Below are 21,302 nucleotides of genomic sequence, written 5' to 3'. Positions count from 1 at the left end.
CAAGATTCATGAGAACACACACCTTCCATGGAAACCTTCGGTTTGCTGGAATGTTTGAATATGACCCTCGCTCTCCAGCATCATCTGCGCGCACAATGTCATTTACACACACCCAGATCCTGGGCAGATGAACAATCTCACCTCTTCAGCCATATTGTAAATCTCAGAGCCAGGTCTGTTATACATCATCGCATTCGCGAACATGAGATACACGTCTCTTTGGAACTCGAGCGAGCTCGAGATGAGTCCGTCCTTGATTCGCGCCTTGATTGTCTTGAGGTCCATCGGCCGCTTGACGATGTCATGGTAGTCGGACGCCTCAACCTTGCGGATCGGGTTGTGAAAGATAGTCCCATAGCGGTGCTGCGAGATCTGCGAGTGCACCATTGTGATCATTGTCTGGAAGCGCTTTGACACGGGTGGGGTGTCTACCGCAGGCGGGCGCCCGGGGCGGCGTCCTTTGGGCGCAGTGCTGGGACCTACACAGATGATGAGCACAACAAAAAGGCGGAGAGAACAGAGACTGACCGGGTTCTTCCTCCGTAGCTTCGGACCCTTCACGGAGACGTTTCTTATCTCGTTGAGCATCCAGCGGTGTACCTTCTTCCGACGCCTTGCGCTTTGCTACGGCGCGGATCAGTACGGACTGTCGCGAGGGGAGTGGTAAAATATCACCGTCTGTGCGAGACTCGTCCTCGGGCACGGGGGTCGCCTCACCCTCGGCTTGCACTTCTTGCTTGTCCACGTCCACATCCATCGGGACGTCACCTTCTGTCGCTAGCGTCGTAGACTCCGGCACGTCCTGCTCTTCAATCGCGTCTTCTTCCCTCGGGTCATTCGCCTGGACTTGTACGTCTGCTTCTGCAGCTGACTGGTCCTCATAGGTAACCTCGGGTTCCTCGGCAACCTCCTCTTCAACCCCTTCCATTGCATTTTCATCTGGCTCTTCTGCGCTGGGCTCGGCGGCGGTTGGTTCAGGTACATCCAAAGGCTCCGGCTCCTGTACAAGAGTCGGCTCCTGGGAGGTCTAATTATGGCCATTTATTCAATATGCATGCGCGCGGTGGTGAGGGACTTACTGCTGCCTCTGATGGCTGTTCTTCACTTGGAAGAACTTCCACTGGCACAGCTTGCTCCGGCGGCGATTCTGCCGACACATCAACTGTTTCTACATCTGGCTCTTCTTCGCCGCCGAATGTGCCCTCGGTCTGGAAACGGGGTTGAGGCTCAGCATAGAGTATGTAGTCAATACAACTGCTTACCAGATCGACAATCACCTGAGCTTCTTCAGGATGATCTTGTTCGTCATCGTCATCATCATCCTCTTCAGATATGTGCACCTCCATAGGTTGTTCGGCAGTTGAAGGTGGCTTTTCTGTTTGTGCCTCTTCTGCTTGGGCCTCTTCTATTTGTGCCTCTTCTGCAGGAGGAAACTCTGGCTCTGGCTCTGGCTCTGCAGGAGACATGGCTAGACTCGCGCGTATTTTGTCATCCCACAGACCGCCACGGATTTCGTCAATCTCGGTAACCAGCGTTCTGATTATACATGCAGTCAGGGCTTCACAGTGAGGCAGACATGCAATGGCATACTTGAATTTGGCCTCTTCGGCCGCAATGAGCTCTCTGAGCTCTAAGATACGGATACGGTAGTGACGCTCAGCAAGCCTCAGGTTCACATGTGCTATGCCCTGCTTAAGCCTTGAAGGTAGAGATTGTTCAAGGGCGATACACATACCTTTAGGAATGACGTTCGCTTCTGAGCTTTCATGTACACATGAGATGTGTCTCAAACTCTACAGCCGTACCACTGACCTTTCCAAGCCAGCTTCTTCTAGTAGCTGTAGATATATTTTGGAACATGTCTAGAGTACGCACACGTCTCAACACAAGTACGCGAAGGACACAGAGGGTGCAGGCTGACTTGGGCCGTAAAGAAGCTTTCCGGACGTGAGAGCATGGGATGCTCTGTCATGATGATCGATACTTTTGGCCATGCCTCTGAACCGTGCTCATACACTGCCTGGGAGAGAATGAGTCGTTCGACATTTTTCAAGGCAGATGCGTCTGTGTTGTCGCCATGCTGCACGCGAGCCATTGACGAGGTGCAGCGCGTGAGCCGAACGAGGCTAGCCGAGGAGTGTACGACTTTGAGGCAGGAAGCAGACAGCAGCAGCGGTGCGCGAGTGCCCCGAAGCGTGCAGATGAGAACCTGAGGCGCGTCGGCGGAGGTCGGCGGCCCCGGCCGGCACGGGAGGCACGCATCACCGAGTGCCACAAAGGTAGGCCGGAAGCAACCAGCGAGGCTAACCCGCACTGACGCAGTCGCTCTTGACTCCCACCATCATGTTGCTCAAGGCTGCCCCCCTCATCCTGCTACCCCTTGCTGCCGCCGCGGGCGGTGTTCACAAGCTCAAGCTCAGCAAGCTACCCCAGACACTCGCCAATCCGGAGCTTGAGAGTGCATACCTCGTGGAGAAGTATGGCGGCGAGGTGCAGACGCCCCTCATGGGTGCTGGCGGCGCGGGGCGCAACGTGCGTCTCGCCCGGCCCTCACACCAGGATGGGGAGCCCCTCTTCTGGACCCAGGAGGATGCGCTCGCGAACGGAGGACACAGTGTTCCCCTCAGCAGTATGTCATCGCGCCTGGCTTCATGCAAGGTGCAAGCGAGTGACGTTACACATTTAGATTTTATGAATGCTCAATACTTTGCTGAGATCGAGCTTGGCTCGCCGGCACAATCTGTAAGAGCAATGTTCCCAAGTAAGGGAATAAGAAAAGCGAACTGACCTTGCCGCAGTTCAAGGTTATTTTGGATACGGGGTGTGTTTTACATTCTTATCTTAGTTACCGTAATATTAGTTGCTGACATATGCCAAGGTCGAGTAACCTCTGGGTCCCAAGCACCAAGTGCAGCTCGATTGCATGCTTCCTCCACGCCAAGTACGATTCCAGCTCCTCGTCGACTTACAAGGTGAACGGAACCGAGTTCTCGATCCAATATGGTTCGGGCTCTATGGAGGGCTTCGTGTCCCAGGATACCTTGAAGATCGGAGATCTCAGCATCAAGCACCAGGATTTCGCAGAGGCAACGAAGGAGCCAGGCTTGGCGTTTGCGTTCGGCAAGTAAGTACAAGACTTCCACGCCCTGGAGCCAGGCCTGATTTGGTTTGCAGGTTCGATGGCATCCTCGGTCTTGCCTACAACACTATCTCGGTCAACCATATCACGCCTCCGTTTTACAACATGATTGACCAAGGTCTCATTGACTCCCCTGTGTTCTCGTTCCGCCTAGGCTCGTCGGAAGAGGATGGTGGAGAGGCCATCTTCGGTGGTGTTGACCACTCTGCTTACTCGGGTTCCATCCACTATGTCCCTGTCCGCCGCAAGGCATACTGGGAGGTTGAGCTCGAGAAAGTTGCCCTTGGTGATGACGAGCTGGAGCTTGAGAACACCGGCGCTGCGATTGACACCGGTGAGGCAAGACAATGCGTAACATCCCACTACCTGCTCACGTATATTACCTACAGGTACTTCTCTCATTGCTTTGCCCACTGACATGGCGGAGATGCTCAACACCCAGATTGGTGCCCAGAGGCAATGGAATGGCCAGTATACCGTGGATTGCGCTACGGTTCCCAATCTCCCCGAGCTCACTTTAACGTTCAGCGGCAAGCCCTACCCGCTCAAGGGTACAGACTATATCCTTGAGGTCCAGGGCACTTGCATGTCTGCATTCACTGGCATGGATATCCAGATGCCCGGCGGTGGCTCACTTTGGATCGTCGGTACGTATCGGAATAGGGTGAACCTTGCACGTTATGCTGAACTACATTGTCTGTTAGGTGACGTCTTCCTCCGTCGCTACTACACGGTGTATGACCTTGGCAACAATGCTGTCGGTTTTGCTGAGGCGGTTTAATTTGCGCTCATGACCTGCCATTTCTTGTCCTCGTCACATCTTTTCGTTACGACAGTCCGCGTTTGCATGTTCATTGTACTGTAGTCCTGCAATTCGACGTTATGGTTGAGACGCGCTAGTCCTTTCCAGTGGATTAAGCGCCAAGAACAACTTCGGCACATGGATATGACGACTTCGTTTCTCATGACGAAGTTGCCGCAAATGCGCGAGATGTCTAGTCTACAACAACTTTCTACTTATCTACTTTATGCGAAGAGCTGCCGTCGAATGCCGAATTGAGATACCATCCGCGACCATCAAGAAAGCATCATGTCAATGGTCAATGCTTTCACTCAGATACCCATTACCAGATCTGCTCCTTCCAGCAGTCTGTCCAGAACATGGAAGGAACGCCTGCATTCCTACTCGCTCGAGCAACCCTTGGACCGCGTGAATGTCCTCGGAGATGATACACATGGGCATACAGGGTGCGTTGAATGAACGGAGGCATATAGGCTCTCGCTGACAGCGAGTTCGCATAGATGTGTGAATGCGTTGTCTTGGGCGAAGGACGGAGAGCTCCTAATGAGCGGCGGGGACGACAGGACGTGCGTCGACTACAAAGTCCCTTCAGGAAACGACACTGATTAGCTATCCCAGAGTGCGGCTATGGCGCATAGATCCCAGCGACACCACGAAGGACTATCCTTTCGTCTGCGAGGCGGTCATATTCACCGGACATACCGCGAACATCTTCAATGCACAGATGCTGCCAAACTCCAACCGCATGTAAGTCGCTCGACGTGTTGATGTGCCCATCTGGGGCCTCACCGGCTCGTACATCCAGAGTCACAGTGGCAGGCGACAAGCAAGTGCGCATTTCCGACGTAGGAGCTGCTTTTCTCTCCTCGCAACACCGTGGTGAGACAGAGTACAGCAGCCGTCAGGCGAACGTCCGCGTGTTGCATTGCCACAGTGCCCGAGTAAAGCGCATTGTGACAGAGGAGAGCCCGGATCTGTTTCTCACTGTCTCTGAGGTGCGTGTTTGGCAACTCACATGTCGCTGATATTCGTAGATCTGCTCACACATCACCACTTATGGCATTAGGACGGCACAGTGCGGCAGCACGATCTGCGTGTCCCGCACCAATGCCGCTTGGGGACGTGCCCTGCCCCTCTCGTCAGAGTGGACCATGAGCTGAGTACCATGGCACTCTCCCCTTTGGCGCCATACCAGCTCGTAGTGGCCGGAGAATCGCCATATGTAGGTCGCACCTTTGCGTCTCCTCCTAGCAGGGCTTCACCGCATTAAACTAGGGCTACCTCTTCGACAGGCGGCATGCAGGGCGGTCGTTCAGAGAGGAATGGGGTATGCTTCCGGAGATGGACGATGTCACTACATGTGTGCGTCGCCTTGGACGTGCTAGTCACGGCCTGGGTGAACGGAGGGGATCTGAGCACATTACCGGCGCGCGCATGGCATCTACCAATAGTCATGAGGTAAGAATTCGATTCTTTCAAGGCTGGGAATAAGAACAATGACTGAGCTTCAGAACAGGTGCTGCTGTGTATGTTCAACCTACCATCAGCGTCTGGATATGTTTCCTGACATGAAGCTCAGCATATAGCTCCGACGCTGTCTATCTGTATTCGACACATGATGAGCCTCAGACACCAGAAATGTCTGGTGAGAGTTCTGTCCTCCCTCCGAATAACAAGTCGTCAAGAGAGGGTTCGGCAGCGCCTTTGGCGAATAACGATACGGGGGAACGTGGCGTGGGTCCTATGTCCGAGGTCGACATACAGATACAGGAAGACCTCGAACGCTACTACGCTGAAGCTGCCCTCATGGATGACGAAGATGAAGCCCACTCAGACGATAGGGACGCCAGTGACGAAGAGGAAGAAGAGAGGCAGGAAGAAGAACAGCTGCAAGCGACCGCGTCTTCCTACAAGACCCCAGTTATATACCCTCGCGCACGCTTTGCCGGTGCCTGCAATGTGGAGACGGTCAAAGATGGCGAGTATCTCTTATTCCTACCTACTATTAGGACTAATGCTCGAACAGTCAATTTCTTAGGTCCCCACGATGAGTTCGTGGTTTCCGGCTCTGATGACGGTTATTTCTTCATGTGGAAGAAATCCACACGACAGCTCCACGACATCATTGAGGGCGACGGTTCTGTGGTTAATGTGATTGAGGGACATCCTCACCTACCTCTCATTGCTGTCAGCGGCATCGACACAACCGTGAAGGTATGCTTTGGCATGTTATTATTGTCGCATGCTTAGACTGACTGACGTCTGCGCAGCTATTCGGACCCGGGCGTGGGCACAGCTTCTTCTCGAGGTTGAGCGACGCGGATGCCATCATTCGTCGCAATAGCGAGGCTGCTTCGAGGAGAGTTGACCTCGCCAGCTTATTCCTCCGTTATCAGATTTCTCGGCGAGCAGCAGTCGGCGGGTCTAATACAGGTTGCACATTTCAATGACAATGCGGACATGACGCTGTGTATAGTATTGTATTCTTTGTACGCATAGAAGGAGTGTTTGTAGGTTGTGGTGTGTTGCGCTGCGGTGTGTGACCAAGCGAGAGAATGTGGCTGCACAGTTCGACTCCGAAATGTTCGAGTGGGCGACACTAAAATACTCCTTGCCACATCACCACGTTGTCAAAGCGACTTACTTTCTCCTGCTCGCGCATTTACATGCTCGAGGTCGTGGCTCCAAAGGAGATTGTGCAGTGGATAGTTGTTTTGCGCAGAGAGACAGGAATTGATGGAGGCGAGATTGTTGGGCATCGGCCTTTGCATCCATCCCGGAGGAGAGAAGTTGGCGGCTCTCTGCGTTTGTCCTCTGCATTCGTTGCCCCCGGGTCTGGCTCCTTCACCGAGAGTTGGCCACAGGAGGTTGTTGCCCCTCCATTTTTCCTCTGCGGCACTATCGCGGCCTCATCAGAGAAGGTTGAGAGACTACACTATAGATGTAAGTGTAAATTTTGCTTTAACGGGCTTAAGGAGTAGAACCTGTGCTAATATCCTTCCAACGTCGGTTTTTTTTTACCATGCTGGCCCAGAATCCTCCTTTCTCTTTCTCTGAGTGATTTTGGATGCTTGTCTGTTTTTCGACTGAGTTGTCAGCTAGTGCCTGCGGCCACAATTGCATCAGCCCCGAGGGGGAACCCTTTGACCCTCAACAAGACTCCGTCACGACACGTAACGCGAGCGTCCAACTTCATCGTGTCCACCACCTTCAACTTGCTCAAGACTGTCTCCATCGACTTAGTCGAGCTCACCGGCAGCAGGACGGTGTGTACAACGGCGGCTGCACCGCTGTCACCTCTGATCCCACGGACTAAAATTCGCTTCCAACCGTTTGCGACGCCTCGTCTCTTCCTCTCATCGTGCTAAGTCTCAGACTGCCACACTCTTCAACATTATCGCCACAATGAGACAGGAGGCATCAACCTCTCGCGGCCGTCGAGACGACGGTTGGAGGCCGCCTACAGACAACGTTCCACCTCCACACGACCGCTACGGATATGGGCCTCCCAAACAGGACCATGGCCACACCGGTAGGGAAGATTATTGGGATGCCTCTGGGAGATCCTATAGCTATGACCAGGGCTACGTGCCCCCAAACTATCCTGACAATGGCTGGACGCCGTCGGGCTCTCGCTTCGATAGACCCCGAGGGTTTGATCAATGGCCGGCTGATGAGGGACAGCATGACGAGAGAGGTCGTAGTAGATATCCCCCCGACAGACCGGACAATGGCTGGGCCACGAGAGATCGTCGAGAAGGCGCCCCGAACTTGCGAAGAGACTCTGGTTGGGACAAGCGGCCCCCAGAAAACCAAGACCAACCTTGGGAAGACTCATCACGACCATGGAAAGCCGACGGCTCACGACACCCAGAAGACCGTTCTTGGGAACCTTCTGCTACATGGCAGCCAAGCAGTCGAGGTGGTCAGGGGCAGCGAAACCAGAGGCCAAATAAAAATTCGCATAATAATAAGAACGGGAAGGGGAAGAAGAACCAGAAGCAAAAGCGCGATTGGAGGGCGGACGACAGCCAGCTGAATAAGTACGTGTTATTTACTCTGTTGATGTCACTCTCTTGATCTTGGATACTAGCTGGACACGGAGAGACGATCCAAAGCAGTCGAGTAAGAGCAATAGAGCTGCTGGCAAGCGTCGGCAGCGTCATTCACCCTCGCGAACTCGTTCGCGCTCTCCGACTGGGTCGTACTACTCCCGACGATCGTCTAGGGGACGCTCATTTTCGCCGGACGTGTCGAAAAGAAGGCGTCGAGACGACAGTCGTTTGCGTTCTCGGAGCCCGAGTCCATCTGTGCAAGACCGCAACAGAAATGGTTATACACGGAAGCGACGTTCAAGATCGCCCTCTTCGTCTCCCCCCAGCGTCGACAGCAGGGGTCGTGCTCGGCGACGACGAAGTTTGTCGACTACTACCAGCACCAGCAGGAGCAGAAGTCGCAGTATCAGTCGCACCCCCAGGGAACGCGTAAAAACGGTACACCGACTACCTGCTGCGACACCCATTAGTGCTATCCCACTAGCACTAATCCGAGAACGTGAATCCCCCAGAGGCAAACGAGATGGAAAAGGCGCTTCTGCTGGCAAGGCATCCGAGGTGCGTTTCAACGACCCTTCATCAAGGAAGACACTGACCTTTTCCCGACCTAGCATTTATTGAAATCGCCGGAGAGCGGACGCAAGCGTCATCATTCCGATGTCAAAGATATGGGCACTATGCCACCTCCTAGTGTGCCGGAAGGCAGCTTCCCACGATCTTCCACTCCGTCAAGTTCGCCTACGAGCTCTCGTGCACAACCATCTACATCACGTATCTCGTCGACCAAGAACGCCGGCTTCAGACCGATAGGACAGCCTAGTAGTGCGGTCAAGAGGTTCTTCCCTGGTGACGATGATGACGACGAACTTGAGGCTACTCCTCCACGCTCTACGCCCGCAGTGGTTTCTTCCACTTCTGGATCACATTCACTACCACCCGTTCATCTAAGCTCCTCACCGCCGAAGGAGGGACCATCCACGCCTGAAGTAGTTGAACCGCGTCCATCGAGAGGCGCGCGTAGTCCACGCCATGATGGATCTCCTTCAAAGGAGGGAGGTCTTCCGATCAGCAGTCGCCACGTTCAGAACGGACGAGACCCCGCCGATACTGGTGTCGAGAAGCCTGTCATTCCGCCACCTGTAGTATCAAATAACGGTGGCCCATCGCGCAGCCAAGGCGGACTGGCGCGTTTGGCACCCTCTCGTTCTCAGACGGACCGGGAAGAACGAAGTGCAACGCCTATTCTCACCAGACCTCCCACCCCTGTCCGATATGGCCAGTATGATTGCCTAAACCAGGTTGGAGAGGGTACTTTTGGACAGGTTTGGAAAGCGCGCAGTACGAAGGACGGTAGGTATGTGGCATTGAAGAAAATTCGTATGGAGGCCGAACGCGATGGGTTCCCTGTGACCGCGATGCGTGAGATCAAGTTGTTGCAGTCGTTACGGCACGACAACATTGTGCGGCTATACGAGATGATGGTGTCAAATGGTATGGCATCGCTCCAATGATCGTATGTTCCGTCTTGTTGACCTTTCCATAGGCTCTGTCTTCATGGTCTTCCAGTACATGGACCATGACCTCACTGGCGTTCTGTCACAGACCCAGTTTGTGTTCACCGACGCGCATCTAAAGTCATTTTGTCGGCAAATGCTCGCTGGCCTGGCATACCTGCATCACAAAGGTGTCATACATCGGGACATCAAGGGTTCAAACATCCTGATCAACAATCGTGGCGAGTTGAAGCTCGCAGACTTTGGTCTTGCACGCTTTTATCAAAAGCGTAGGCAGAGTGATTACACCAACCGTGTCATCACGCTGTGGTACCGGCCTCCGGAGTTGCTGCTCGGGACAACAGTGTATGGGCCTGAGGTTGATATGTGGAGCGCAGGGTAAGGTCGATATCTACTATGCTTGCATCTCCGCTCATGTTGGTCGCTGTCTAGGTGTATCATGCTTGAGCTGTTCACGAAGAAGCCCGTGTTCCAGGGCAATGATGAGATTCACCAGCTCGACGTGATTTATCGGATCCTCGGCACACCCGTCGTTGAACAGTGGCCTGGCATGACTAGTCTCCCGTGGTATGAACTTGTCAAACCCAAGGAGACGATACCGAATCACTTCAGGCAGTTGTTTGAGAAGTGAGTTCTCTACACTGTACAATCAACGCGAGTTGACCATCTGTCCCTTATAGATGGCTCTCCCCCGCCGGTCTTGATCTCGCGGAGCGATTGTTGACTTACGACCCGGCTCGGAGGGTCACCGCTGTCCAAGCTCTTGAGGCCCCGTACTTCAATCAGGAGCAGCCATCGCCAGCAGCCCCAGTCAGGTCTGTACTTTTCGCCGTTTGACTTATATTGTTGCTGATGCGTCCGCAGTCTGTCGACCATGGAGGGTGAATGGCACGAATTCGAGGCAAAACGAGAACGGGCGAAGAAACGGCGAAGAATGGAGTAGCTATCGTTACATGCGTTCTAATATCTTACAAGCATACAGATCAATGGACTGAGCGACTTGCTAGTCTCCGCTATGATGTATTACACAGTCGTTGCACTTTGCCTATTATTCACGCAAGCACAGCCTCAAATTTGAAGATACCCTTGTCCGTTAGATGCTGCACGATAGACTCGACCTATCAAAACGCATGTCAATATAAGGGCATGGTCAAGAACTCGATAAAACCCTACGTTGGCTGCAGTCGTGCGGATCTGGTGGTCCCAACGCTTCGTGAAGGGTGCGCCGGTATCTTCTGGCGTCTGCTCGACGTCGCCCAGTCCTCCAGCCTTACCCTGAGCGTCGTCCTCCTCCTTCGTGGCCTCAAACCAGATCAACTTTTCTACCTGGTCAATCGAACCCTTGAGCCGGCCCTGCTCAATCATCTTCCGCGCCATCGTCTCCGCCGCGCCCGGCGTGAGGTCAAGCAATGCACCAAGCCCGCTGAACGTAATATTATTGTAGATCTTCGAGCTCGCGAGCACGTTGTGCTCCATCACCGCACGGTCGAGCACGGTCGACGGGCCCGTGCGTTTGCTCGCGTTCGGGTCGGCCGTGGCGTCATCGTCGGCGACGGCGGACGCAAGGCGGTCGTTTGACGAGAGCGTGATCTTGGCAAGCTGGTGTGGCTTAAGCGTCGCCTCGAAGTCCTTGACCTCGGACGGGCGCAGGATGCGGTCGTGGAACATCTTAAGGAGGATGTTGAAGGTGGGCATATCGGCTGTGCGCTCGTCGCGGCATAGCGAAGCGAGAACGCGCGAGCGTGCGGGGCCGGCGGGGGCGAGGACGGCGCAGGTCATGGAGGATGATCTGCATGGGCTGTTTGGGAATGATGCAGAAGACAAATTGCGGGGGAACTCACAGTAGGTTGAGGCGTTCCTCCTCGTCGACCTCAACTACCCAGCTTAGTTCATGGTACCTGCTGGCTGCTTCGAGGAATTTTCGGGAGTAGTCATTGATCCTGGCTTGGCAGAGCTTGAACTGGATCAGGGATTCCTGGTCCGATGTTGACGGTGCAAGGAGGGCAGCGCGGTTGTAGTATGTCTCCGCCTGCACGGATTCCTCGTCTTCCAGGAGGAGACGAACGATGCGCAAGTAAACCCGGAATTTCTCCTCATCGATTCTGCAAGTAGAGCATGAAATCCAAAGACGTGCTCAGGGCTGATGGTACGTACCGTTGGCCGGCATCCAGTGAGATGCCCATGAGCGTGCGCGCGGCTTCGCTCCATTCCTCCTCTGACTCTAGAATATCTGCCAGTTGAAAGCGAAGGGAGTTTACCTATAAAGGCGGTCAATCGCACAGCAGACGGTCGACGACCGCGCATACCTGCTCCTCGTAGCTCACAGCACGGGGTTGAATTGTGGCGAGGGTATCTTGGACGATGCGTTTCTTGAGCACGGGCTCTGTGACCGTCTCTGTTTCCAGTGCCCTTACAAGCCCTGAGAGCACTTGTCTGCCAATGACAAGACCGACGCTGTCCTGGATGACATTCTCAACGAGGATACGGATGTCTGTAGCAAGGGATGTCTGATCGGGGCGTGCGAGCAGGTCGGTGAGGATGGACCCATATGCGATGGCCTTGTCTTTCTGGCTCAGGCCTGCGATCTGTGCGAGTCTGCTCTCCATTTCAAGCAGCACTATATAGGTAGATATTGAGGACAGGCGGGTGGCACGCAGGCAAGGCACAGACGCGTGCAAGGAGACGCGTCCTCGATCACAGAGCCACGTGCATGCAATACACTCGGAGTCCCAGAAAGGCAAGCAAGATGGAAGGCCGGTGTCATGGCCACGGTCGCGGGTAAAGTTGCCCAGTCGGCCGGGCATCCTCTCCCACCTTCGTTCTCACCGCGAGCAGCTCCGTCTCGCACAGTTGCCCTGCTACCTCCGGACAGGCACTTGGCCTGACACGGTCTCCTTGGGGATTACCAACCGTGCGTTCCCGTTGTCACCGTCAATCAGTCAGCTGTACTGAAGCAGATGTGCAGCGCAAATTCTATTTGAAAGCGTCCTTACAGAGTTCCTTCCGTTGCTTCCCTCGCTGCTAGCCAGCGCGCCAACTACCTCGCCACTCTTTATACGAAACACCCGGGTCGATTCCCCCAGTAATGTCTCACCTGCTTGCCAACCCCATGCAGAGGCCCTACCTCTTCGAGCTTCCCCGCCCTGCCCATCCCCTCACTCCACCAGACACCGATAACGAGTTTGCTACCCAGCCATTCCCGTCTGCCCCTGTAGCAAGCACCTCGCATGCCGCAGACCAGGATTTCACCACCTCCGCCGAAGCTGCGACTCCATTCTATCGTAAGCCGTCCTCTTTCGCCTATGTGAACTCTGGCTTCCGCGAGCAACGCGAGCGAGTCCCTCCCCGGAGCTTGATCAAATGGCTTGTGGTCGTGATTCCCCCTGCTTCCTTCACTCGAGAGCATGGCCACCTTGGGCACACCCTGTCTACGGGCTCCCCCAACCGATTGTCCCAGGGCATTCTCATGCCGTTGTTCCCCACTGTGAGTAACAGAGCATTCTGGCTATGGCAACTATTGATGCAGATGTCTCTTGTCAGATGGGTGGTCAGCTCGCTGCTATCGCGCGCGAGTTCAGCATGCCGAGCACGGCAGGGATCTGCCTGTACCTGCATACCACGCACAACAGCATTGCGCTGTATCCGCGGATCTCAGACGATACTTGGCATATCCTATGGGCTCATCTTTTCGAGGCAAGATCCCCCGCCCCGGCGCAACAACAACTGCCCATCAGCGGTCAAATAGAATTCGACATTGATCTAATGAAGGCTCGCTGGTATGATTCCTGGATAGCCTCACCGAGACGGGAGTTTGCGGATGTACCTCACTCCGTTGCGCACTCGCGTCGGCAGTCAATGACACACTGGCGAGGGGACAGCAGGACGACATTCTTAGACGACCAGGCAGACGAACAGCTGGACAACATCTCCATCGTGCAGCAGTCGAGAGGTGTGCCGAATGCACCGAGACTTGGGCCCAAGAAGCTGTCTTTACTTGACCGGTTTGATGCCTCGTCCGCCATCTCCGGTATGAAACCTCCCCGTCATCTGTCGCCTCACAGCCCCACCGATGAGGCGCACATGCGCATGCTGTCCCCAATAGCCCAGGCCGAAGAACCGAAGACCGCGAAGAAGGACATTGACTCATTTGTTACTTCATGGCGCGCGTCCGCAACCCTAGCTGCCAGTCCGCTGGCCGCCACTGGGCAGACGAGCCTTGACCCTGCCAACATGCCGAACACCATCGCAGACTTCATGACGGCGAACACGCCTGATGATCACTCCGAGCTCAATCTCGACGACTATGCGTGGTCTGTGTCTTCTATGGGCCCTCCCGATTACGACCTCGACGATGACGCGGAGTCCTTCGCATGGCGTCTGCCTTCACCTGACCTCGCGAGGCGTACTATGTCCGATGTACCTCCGACGCCGTCTACCGCCACGAGCTGGGGTGCTCCGTTATCGTACCCGCCATCGCCAGTCGACAACCACTCCATGTATGCGCCCTCCATCGACATCGCAGGGCGTACCATGTACAGCCGGCCTGTCACGCCGGCCACTGCAACCTCCTGGGGCCCCGGGTCGTACCCCGCGTCGCCAGCGTTCTACCAACCTGAACTCCGCGTACCGTCCCCCGACCTTGGCGCCCGCGGCATGCTGAGTGTCCCCCCAACGCCCGCGACAGCCACTTCCTGGGGAGCGCCATCCTATCCGGCGTCCCCCGCACAGAGCGACTTCCGCGCGCCCTCCCCGGACCTCGGTGCGCGCGGCATGCTCAGCGTGCCGCCGACGCCCGCGACTGCGACTTCGTGGGGCGCACCATCGTACCCGGTGTCGCCGGCATACAGCGAGTTCCGTGTGTCCTCACCAGACCTCGGTGCACGAATGCTAAGCGCACCTGTGTCTCCGCTTCCGTTCAGGCGGCGCGAACGCGCGGTGGAAGTAGAGGGCGAGGAGTCGCCAAACACGCCGTCGAGGATGGTATTCCCGTACTATCACGCACCAGCGCCGGCGTGGCAGCATGTCTGGCCGTACGAGAGTGCGCATGAGGATCAGTGAGTTGCGTTGCGAATTCTAACACTGTGATTGTACTGAATATATGCGTTGCAGGCCGTCCCATGAACCGTCCTTCCACAACGCTCGGCCATCGCAGGGCAATCCCAGCCAAGGACGCCCGGCGAGGCTTGCATTCCCGTACTACACCCCTTCGGCGCAAGTATGGCTTCACGTGTGGCCGTACACAAGGGAGGTATCCAAACCGGCTGCGAGCAGTGCTCCGAGGTCGCCCACCTGGGAGCATGTATGGCCGTACACGAAGGCAGAGACATCCTCGAAGGTCAACACAAGTTATGCGTCGTCTGGCTACCCGTACATTGTGCTATGTAAGAATCTGTGGCAGTCATATGGTTATTAGCATGTCCTGATGATTTGCAGACCCGGCCGTGTACCCCAACTTCGACATCTATCCGCTCACTGTCAGAATGGACGGCAGGAGTCGTGAGGTCTCTGTTCGGCTTACGGCAGTGTACCCTGCTCTCCAGATGTGTATGTTCAAATCCAAGGCTTGCTGACCGGATTACTGATCATTTGTGCAGATCCTGCGGTGTATCCCAACTTTGACATCTATCCCGCTATTGCGGGCGCGATTGAACATCGAACGTCAGTACAGAAGGAGTCGCGCGAGATGCAGGCCCTGGCTCCTCCGCGGCTAGCTCAGTATCCCGAGTTCAACCTGTGTAAGCCCTCAATCCTTCATCCCACTTTGATATTCACATTCGCCTATCAGATCCTCCCGTCTATCCATGGAATCTCGTGGAGATCTACCCTGCTCGACGGATGGCAGGAAGCCTTTCCACGGTGCAGGCCATCGATGTACGCTTGCCTGTTAGGTATCCTACTTTTGACCTTTGTGAGTACCCGTGTCCCCTTATCATCGTCCACATACTTAATATCGCGCCTAGACCCTGCGGTATATCCCCACAGTGTGCAGAGGATCTATCCGACCGTTCGCCCCGGACCCCGTGCTGAACACGTCTTGATACCTTCGCCTTCGGCCATTGTGGTGGCTTTACCTGTCTCGTATCCTCGGTTTGATATTTGTAAGGACAGACAGTTTTGCCTTTTGTGCTCCTGCCTGACTGTTGTTTTCTCAGATCCTGCTGTGTATCCCCACAACCTCACTATCTATCCATCGGCAACTGAGGACCGACAGTCTCAGGTCATAGTTACAAAACTGCCAGTGCATTACCCTAGCTTCGAGATCTGTGGGTCATCACATTCCCGATGAACAGTTTTATCACTCACCGCGCGCTAGATCGCCCGGTATATCCTCACAGCCTGTCTTACATCTATCCCTCGAAGACCTTGCAGGAGAAGAGCCCACTGCCCACGTCATCAGTGGCAACCGCAGGTATTGTGTCTTCGGCTTTTTCTAGAACCTACCCGGACCTTGTTTTGTGTGCGTGGCGTCTCCAGGTCTTATTGCGTGCTGAATGTGACTTACCGTTTCTTGCTGTGCAGATCCCTCTGTGTACCCATGGAACGTCTACGAGATCTACCCGTCGCGAGAGACCGCTAGCCGGAGCACTCCCCGACGTGCGGTAGGCTCGGTGCCCATCATACTAGAAGCACGCTATCCCGAATTCAACATCTGTGTGTTTTCAGCTTCAACGTCGAGTATACTGCGTATGAACTGACTTACTTCTTGCAGACCCCGCTGTCTATCCCTTCAATTTGGACAGGATCTACCCCACCATTGGAACCCCTTCGGAACAGTCTATGAGCAACACGCTGCGTGCCTTGTATCCGCATCTAGAAATCTGTATGAGCTTGTTTTCACACAGAGCTGATAGGCCGACTGACGCATGGGATTCACAGATGCCCCTGTGTATCCTCACAACCTCGCTCACATCTACCCTCCTATCCGCATCGCGTCCCCAATCCCAGCTCGAGTTCCATCCACTTCTCAGCGCAAGGGCATATGGGTGTCGTTGGTCTCGTCGTATCCCTACATCTGCCTATGTAAGCTTATGTATTCAGCGAGTCATGCCCGTCTAATATTCTGCTACAGATCCGCCTGTCTATCCTTCTATGGTGATTTATCCGGAAGTTGCCTCAGCCGAGCCCTCACAAAGAAGCCGGGAGCCGAAGATAGTCGTGAATTACCCTGCATTTGACATTTGTTTGTGACATTATCTTCTCTGAAGGCAGCCCTTGGCTTATCATCCTGTCAGATCCGGCGGTGTACCCATTCATCCGGGTTTATCCAACCGTTTGGAGATTCAATGAAGCCACAAAGCCTTCGCCCAGGATGATTGCGAAGACTCCGTTGAGTGCCCCTCGACGCAAGCCAAAATTCACCCATATGGACTTGCACGAACAGGTGTTCGGAACAGCTCCTGTAGAGGATAAACCTGTTACGGTCCAGCCGTCTACATCGCCGTTGCAGAGGGTACAACAGGAGTCTAGCACGTCGGCCCACTTGCGTTCGCGTTCTCGATCAGGAACAGTCAGTATGCGCCCGAGCCCTCCTCCAAAGCCCGCGGATATATCAAGCTCGAAGATAGCCGGACCATCGTCTCCTGCACCGAATCCTGCAACGTCTGTTACTCCAAGGCTTCCGATCACTCATGCTGGCAGGCGACCGGTATCAACGATCGGGTTGCCTTCACATCCTGCGGCTAATCGCAGAATGTCTGTGCTGGCGGCGAAGCCCAGGTCGACTACGCCTACGACCCTGCCCACTGTAGTCGAGCCTCAGGAGTCGGCAGAGCCATCTCGACAGCGGCAAGTTCCGTCATCGTATTCTACGACCGGCGCCGCAAACTTGCGGTCAATCCCTCGTATCGATGTCGATGGACCGCCACAAGACGCATCCACAGGGCAGTCGGTATCTGCCACACTACCCTCAAAGCTGATGTCGACAAACACGGGTGCCGAGCTCAACCGGGCAAAGACCCTCCCTGGACGACGGGCTAGCGCGGTGATGCAGAGAGCACGGGCGTTTAATCAGCCCAATTGTGAGTTCTATGTCATCTAGTATCGCAAGCTTCCATGCTGAATGGCTGTCACCAGCCGCCTCGACTGACGATCCACCAGCGCGGATAACGATGTCGACATTGTCACAGTTTCCGACACCTCCGCGGCCACCGGTTCCACCGGTTCCATCAGGCAGACCGGTGTCGAAATTGGATCGGTCGAAGTACCCATTCTCATGACTGACAGTTCCCGTCGAGATTTAGTATCTACTTCGTTGTGCAATTGCCTAGCTTTGTAATAGAGGCTGCTCGAGGTCTCTAGAGGAAGTCATGCGACGTCAGGCAGGCTCATGTTCCCCTGAGGACTCGCCGTCGTCCAATGCCTTGCTGTCGCGCCTCAAATCAGCTAGCGTTTTGACGACTGCAGGTGATTTCTTCGACTTCGGCGGCAAACGTGGGATGTCATCGGCGACGCCGCCACGCCTTTCGCGTGTTGCCCGTGCACGAACGGACAGTCGGTCGTCCTGAAACTTTAGCATGATCTATGATGTGGGTCAGATATGCAATTTGCGAGTAAGATGACAACGCATGTCGACCTTCTGTTTGGCCTTCGCTTCCGCGGCTTTGGCCTCCTCCAAAGCTCTTTCTTCACGCTCTTGTTTAGGGGATTCTCGCTCTATGGTTTCATTGATGATGGCGAGCCCCATCTTTAAATCGTCGAGTCGCTTCATGTGGAAGACATAGTACGGCTGCCATTCAACCTCATCAACCTGTGGCGACGTAAGACATCATCTCTAGTGCATAAAGGAATGCGAGTACCTCCGGATTGAAACCCATCTACGGAAACTATAGATCAGTTGATAAATTACATAGCATCGTACTACGAACGAACCTCTCTGATGTACTCCACGACCCCCGGAGGGTTGATCAGCAGCTCCAGTATCTTAGCATTGGTTGGCTTGATTCTATGAAATTTCACTTCGTCCGGAGACCGCAATATATTCTCAGCCAATGTCTTCATCGTCTACAATTGAATCAGTAGTAGCTAGAGCTGAAGGCCACCCATGTTACACAACCTGCAGCGCCTTCAATGTTACCTCCGTAGAGTTCGAGCGTATGATGCCAGGGTCAATCAAACGTCTAAAGTGGCGTCGCCGGGGATGGTCTTCGTCGAAGTCGACGTACAGAGCACCGCGAGGCCGCTCCAAACGTATGCCTTCCAGCCTTCGTTCGATAGCCTGCATCACCTCATCGCGGTTCGGTGTCCTATACGAGGTTGCCATTGGGTAAACACTGGTAGGTGGAACACGACGTCGGTACCGGATGGCGGTCTGAAACCAACGTAGTGTGTGTTGAGAGATAATCGCACAGTTCTGTCTTTATATGAGGCGCCGCGTGTGAATCGTGCTGCAGTCTTCGAGCCTGATATGACAAACAGAAGGCCCTCCGGAACCCCCGAAGCACGCCCACGAGATCCAATGACGCCCACCCATGCCTATACCGTCCAAACATAATCATGGTCGGAGGGGGAATGGGGGAAGAGGATTACTCATTGAGTTCTTTGTTGAATTGGAAAAAGCACCACTCTCTGGGAAAGCGTGACAACGGACGCCCAGCGCGCATACCTCATTCTCTCGCATTTGATCCAGCGGGGGAGTGAGGAATGCCCTACAATGACACAAACAAACGAGGAGCCGTTTCTACAGATATGATTATTGAGGCCACTTAGATGGTGTGGTTTCAACTTGTTTCGGAGTTTAACTGTAGTTTGGGGGCTGTGGCGGTCGATCAAAAGTTATGGATGGATCTAGTGAATGGCCCCAGAACAACATATAAATGAGACTCACAACGTCGTGACCTACACCACAGTGACTTCAGCGCATGAGTAAATGAATCATACATTGAAGTCATGTCTACACCATGTGACTGCTTTGGGATATCCTCTTCGCTGACACTTGTGAAGACAGAGCAAACAGTACTTTGTAGATCAGCGAGATCGTGTGAAGCCTCCTTATCGTATACTATACATCCAGTCCTATCTTACCTTCACTCGTCTTCATCTTGTTCATCTTCTGATTCATCTTTATATGGAGGCGGTATATCTTCCCCTGCGTCGTCCGCATCCGCAACGGTCTGTCCGCTTAAGGTACGACCCGTACCCCGCATGCGTGGAACTCTCCTGCCAGTGCGTGCGGGGGTAACAGTGACTGGAGGTGATGCAGGGGGTCTCGATGGAGACGATATGCGCTGTGCAGCTAACGCCTCTCGAGCTTCGCGCTCACGCTGCTGGCGCATAGCCGTAGATTTCCGATCGTCCAAAAACTGACGCTTCAGCTGTGTAGTCCCAATGATCCATGTCACCCAAGGACGCCATGTGATAAGAGCCGGTTGTCAACGTACCTTTTCCTTGGCAGCCAATTCTGCTTCTTTGGCTTCTCGCTTCGCTCGCTCTTCTCGCTCCTTCTTTGAGGTCTCTCGATCAAGGGTCTCATTGATCATTGCGAGCCCAATGTTCAGATCGGTGGTGCGGCGTGTGTCAAATATATAGAACGGTTGGAAGTTCTCTACCTAGCCAATTTGGTCCATCAGTCGCTGCAGAATACGCAAAAGAACAACCAGTGGTGGCACCTCTGGACGGAACCCCATCTACTCCCCAATCAGCAAACAATTGACAGCACAACCAGCAATGACAAACCTCGACCGCATATTCGAGCGTGCCTTTAGGCTCTACCAAAGTTCGCCTGATCTTGCTATTAGTCGGCTTGAATCGCCGATATTTCTCTTCCCCTGGATGCTGTAGTATGTTCTCCGCAAGCATCTTCAAGGTCTACGTCTCCAAATCAATCAACATTCGTAGTGAGCGCCACATGCGCACGAGGACTCACTTGTAGTGATTCAAGAGCTAATTCCTTAGCATTAGGCCGGACAATGCCTGGGTCAATCAGACGGCGGAATTCCTGCCGCCGTTCGTAATTCTCATCAAAGGATGTCTCTACTTTGGCGGCTGCCGCCGCTTCCTCAGCCTGCTCGCGCTGCTGCTGGAGGCGTCGCTCAATGGCAGCAGCGACATCATCGTTGCGCTGTGATTCTTGAATGGTAGAATCATGTTGTTGTCCGTCCATGGTCGTTACGCAAGGTAGATCGCAGAGTATATTCACCAAGTAATCCCTAGGAGTTGGTAGTGTAATGAGAAGTCGTCATCCTTTGTGGCGGCCCGCCCCCTCAACCCTAACCATAATATCCCACGCGAGAGCGCTCAACCAATAATAACTAGGAGCGTTCTTCCCAACACCGACTCGGCCTGCAGTCGCGTTGCCACTGAGTACAGGTGTCCCTATTTTAATAGCACCGAATATTGTGTATGACCTTACAGGAGTATGGCCCGGGAATAAAGCGTGAAGCGGTGTGCCAGTGACTAGTGATGCCCACGCAGTGGCTGCATATACTACTAGGGTATGTATTTTTTTCAATCTGAGGGACAGGTGTGAAACCTGATTACAAATGCTAGGCTTAGAGCACGATTAGTAGTAGAGGTGACGAATAGTATCGTAATGGCTACGAGGGGTAGCTTTACTCGGTTCGCAGCTGAAGTGACGTGCGGATTGATAAGTAGCAGCACTAATAAATATTAAGTAGGAATGTTGCCTGAGTCCAGTGCATTGTAGGACTTCGGTTTTCGCAATCATGCGAGTCACCTAGACGGCGACATGGGAAGCAGACATAGAAGCTGATGAAATAACCAGTATAGGAATATTCCGAACTACCACAGAAATCGCCTCGGGAGCACGCACGAGAGTTTCGGTGACCGGAACAAAG

At 54.2% G+C, this 21,302-nt stretch overlaps 8 protein-coding genes across 8 annotated transcripts; 4 read left to right on the top strand and 4 right to left on the bottom strand.

Annotated features, from left to right (window-relative positions):
- Positions 1 to 6: 6 nt before the first annotated feature.
- On the bottom strand, positions 7 to 1,972 carry POSPLADRAFT_1047697 (hypothetical protein; the record flags this gene model as incomplete). Its single annotated transcript, XM_024479343.1, has 9 exons — positions 7 to 84; positions 142 to 479; positions 529 to 624; positions 676 to 1,027; positions 1,080 to 1,208; positions 1,263 to 1,536; positions 1,591 to 1,698; positions 1,813 to 1,838; positions 1,922 to 1,972. The coding sequence occupies 9 exons, from the start codon at positions 1,970 to 1,972 to the stop codon at positions 7 to 9; spliced, it is 1,452 nt and encodes a 483-aa protein (XP_024337026.1).
- A 371-nt stretch (positions 1,973 to 2,343) lies between these two features.
- POSPLADRAFT_1171250 (hypothetical protein) lies at positions 2,344 to 4,038 on the top strand (the record flags this gene model as incomplete). Its single annotated transcript, XM_024488124.1, has 7 exons — positions 2,344 to 2,629; positions 2,687 to 2,742; positions 2,799 to 2,821; positions 2,879 to 3,124; positions 3,175 to 3,473; positions 3,529 to 3,786; positions 3,844 to 4,038. The coding sequence occupies 7 exons, from the start codon at positions 2,344 to 2,346 to the stop codon at positions 3,918 to 3,920; spliced, it is 1,245 nt and encodes a 414-aa protein (XP_024337025.1). The 3' UTR covers positions 3,921 to 4,038.
- A 197-nt stretch (positions 4,039 to 4,235) lies between these two features.
- Positions 4,236 to 6,191, top strand: POSPLADRAFT_1148669 (hypothetical protein; the record flags this gene model as incomplete). The annotated part of the gene is made up of 8 exons (XM_024486209.1): positions 4,236 to 4,387; positions 4,442 to 4,507; positions 4,560 to 4,688; positions 4,747 to 4,936; positions 5,008 to 5,163; positions 5,217 to 5,399; positions 5,458 to 5,467; positions 5,521 to 6,191. The coding sequence occupies 8 exons, from the start codon at positions 4,236 to 4,238 to the stop codon at positions 6,189 to 6,191; spliced, it is 1,557 nt and encodes a 518-aa protein (XP_024337024.1).
- Positions 6,192 to 9,276: 3,085 nt separating this feature from the next.
- Positions 9,277 to 10,453, top strand: POSPLADRAFT_1147958 (hypothetical protein; the record flags this gene model as incomplete). Its single annotated transcript, XM_024486118.1, has 5 exons — positions 9,277 to 9,487; positions 9,540 to 9,888; positions 9,943 to 10,137; positions 10,191 to 10,325; positions 10,375 to 10,453. Coding segments are annotated over 5 exons (969 nt in total), but the record flags the coding sequence as incomplete, so codon positions are not given.
- A 109-nt stretch (positions 10,454 to 10,562) lies between these two features.
- Positions 10,563 to 12,116, bottom strand: POSPLADRAFT_1148235 (hypothetical protein; the record flags this gene model as incomplete). Its single annotated transcript, XM_024486154.1, has 5 exons — positions 10,563 to 10,628; positions 10,684 to 11,299; positions 11,352 to 11,612; positions 11,641 to 11,768; positions 11,817 to 12,116. The coding sequence occupies 5 exons, from the start codon at positions 12,114 to 12,116 to the stop codon at positions 10,563 to 10,565; spliced, it is 1,371 nt and encodes a 456-aa protein (XP_024337022.1).
- Positions 12,117 to 12,595: 479 nt separating this feature from the next.
- Positions 12,596 to 17,906, top strand: POSPLADRAFT_1074993 (hypothetical protein; the record flags this gene model as incomplete). Its single annotated transcript, XM_024482769.1, has 15 exons — positions 12,596 to 12,994; positions 13,051 to 14,564; positions 14,620 to 14,891; positions 14,944 to 15,054; positions 15,105 to 15,245; positions 15,296 to 15,418; positions 15,471 to 15,608; positions 15,663 to 15,773; positions 15,824 to 15,967; positions 16,030 to 16,161; positions 16,220 to 16,330; positions 16,387 to 16,530; positions 16,580 to 16,690; positions 16,743 to 17,528; positions 17,584 to 17,906. 15 exons carry the CDS (start codon positions 12,596 to 12,598, stop codon positions 17,724 to 17,726), a joined length of 4,380 nt encoding a protein of 1,459 aa, XP_024337021.1. The 3' UTR covers positions 17,727 to 17,906.
- Positions 17,825 to 18,769, bottom strand: POSPLADRAFT_1058403 (hypothetical protein; the record flags this gene model as incomplete). Its single annotated transcript, XM_024481034.1, has 5 exons — positions 17,825 to 18,028; positions 18,083 to 18,256; positions 18,306 to 18,323; positions 18,379 to 18,510; positions 18,563 to 18,769. 5 exons carry the CDS (start codon positions 18,767 to 18,769, stop codon positions 17,825 to 17,827), a joined length of 735 nt encoding a protein of 244 aa, XP_024337020.1.
- A 763-nt stretch (positions 18,770 to 19,532) lies between these two features.
- Positions 19,533 to 20,645, bottom strand: POSPLADRAFT_1066610 (hypothetical protein; the record flags this gene model as incomplete). The annotated part of the gene is made up of 5 exons (XM_024482092.1): positions 20,372 to 20,645; positions 20,182 to 20,313; positions 20,115 to 20,132; positions 19,887 to 20,054; positions 19,533 to 19,820 (listed from the first exon to the last, which is right to left on the bottom strand). The coding sequence occupies exons 1-5, from the start codon at positions 20,606 to 20,608 to the stop codon at positions 19,533 to 19,535; spliced, it is 843 nt and encodes a 280-aa protein (XP_024337019.1). The 5' UTR covers positions 20,609 to 20,645.
- Positions 20,646 to 21,302: the final 657 nt, after the last annotated feature.

Source organism: Postia placenta (genome assembly GCF_002117355.1).
Source record: "Postia placenta MAD-698-R-SB12 unplaced genomic scaffold POSPLAscaffold_10, whole genome shotgun sequence".
NCBI classification, from domain to species: Eukaryota; Fungi; Basidiomycota; class Agaricomycetes; order Polyporales; family Adustoporiaceae; genus Rhodonia; species Rhodonia placenta.
The sequence above is the reverse complement of the archived record's forward strand: the minus strand, read 5'-3'. Positions and strand labels throughout refer to the sequence as shown.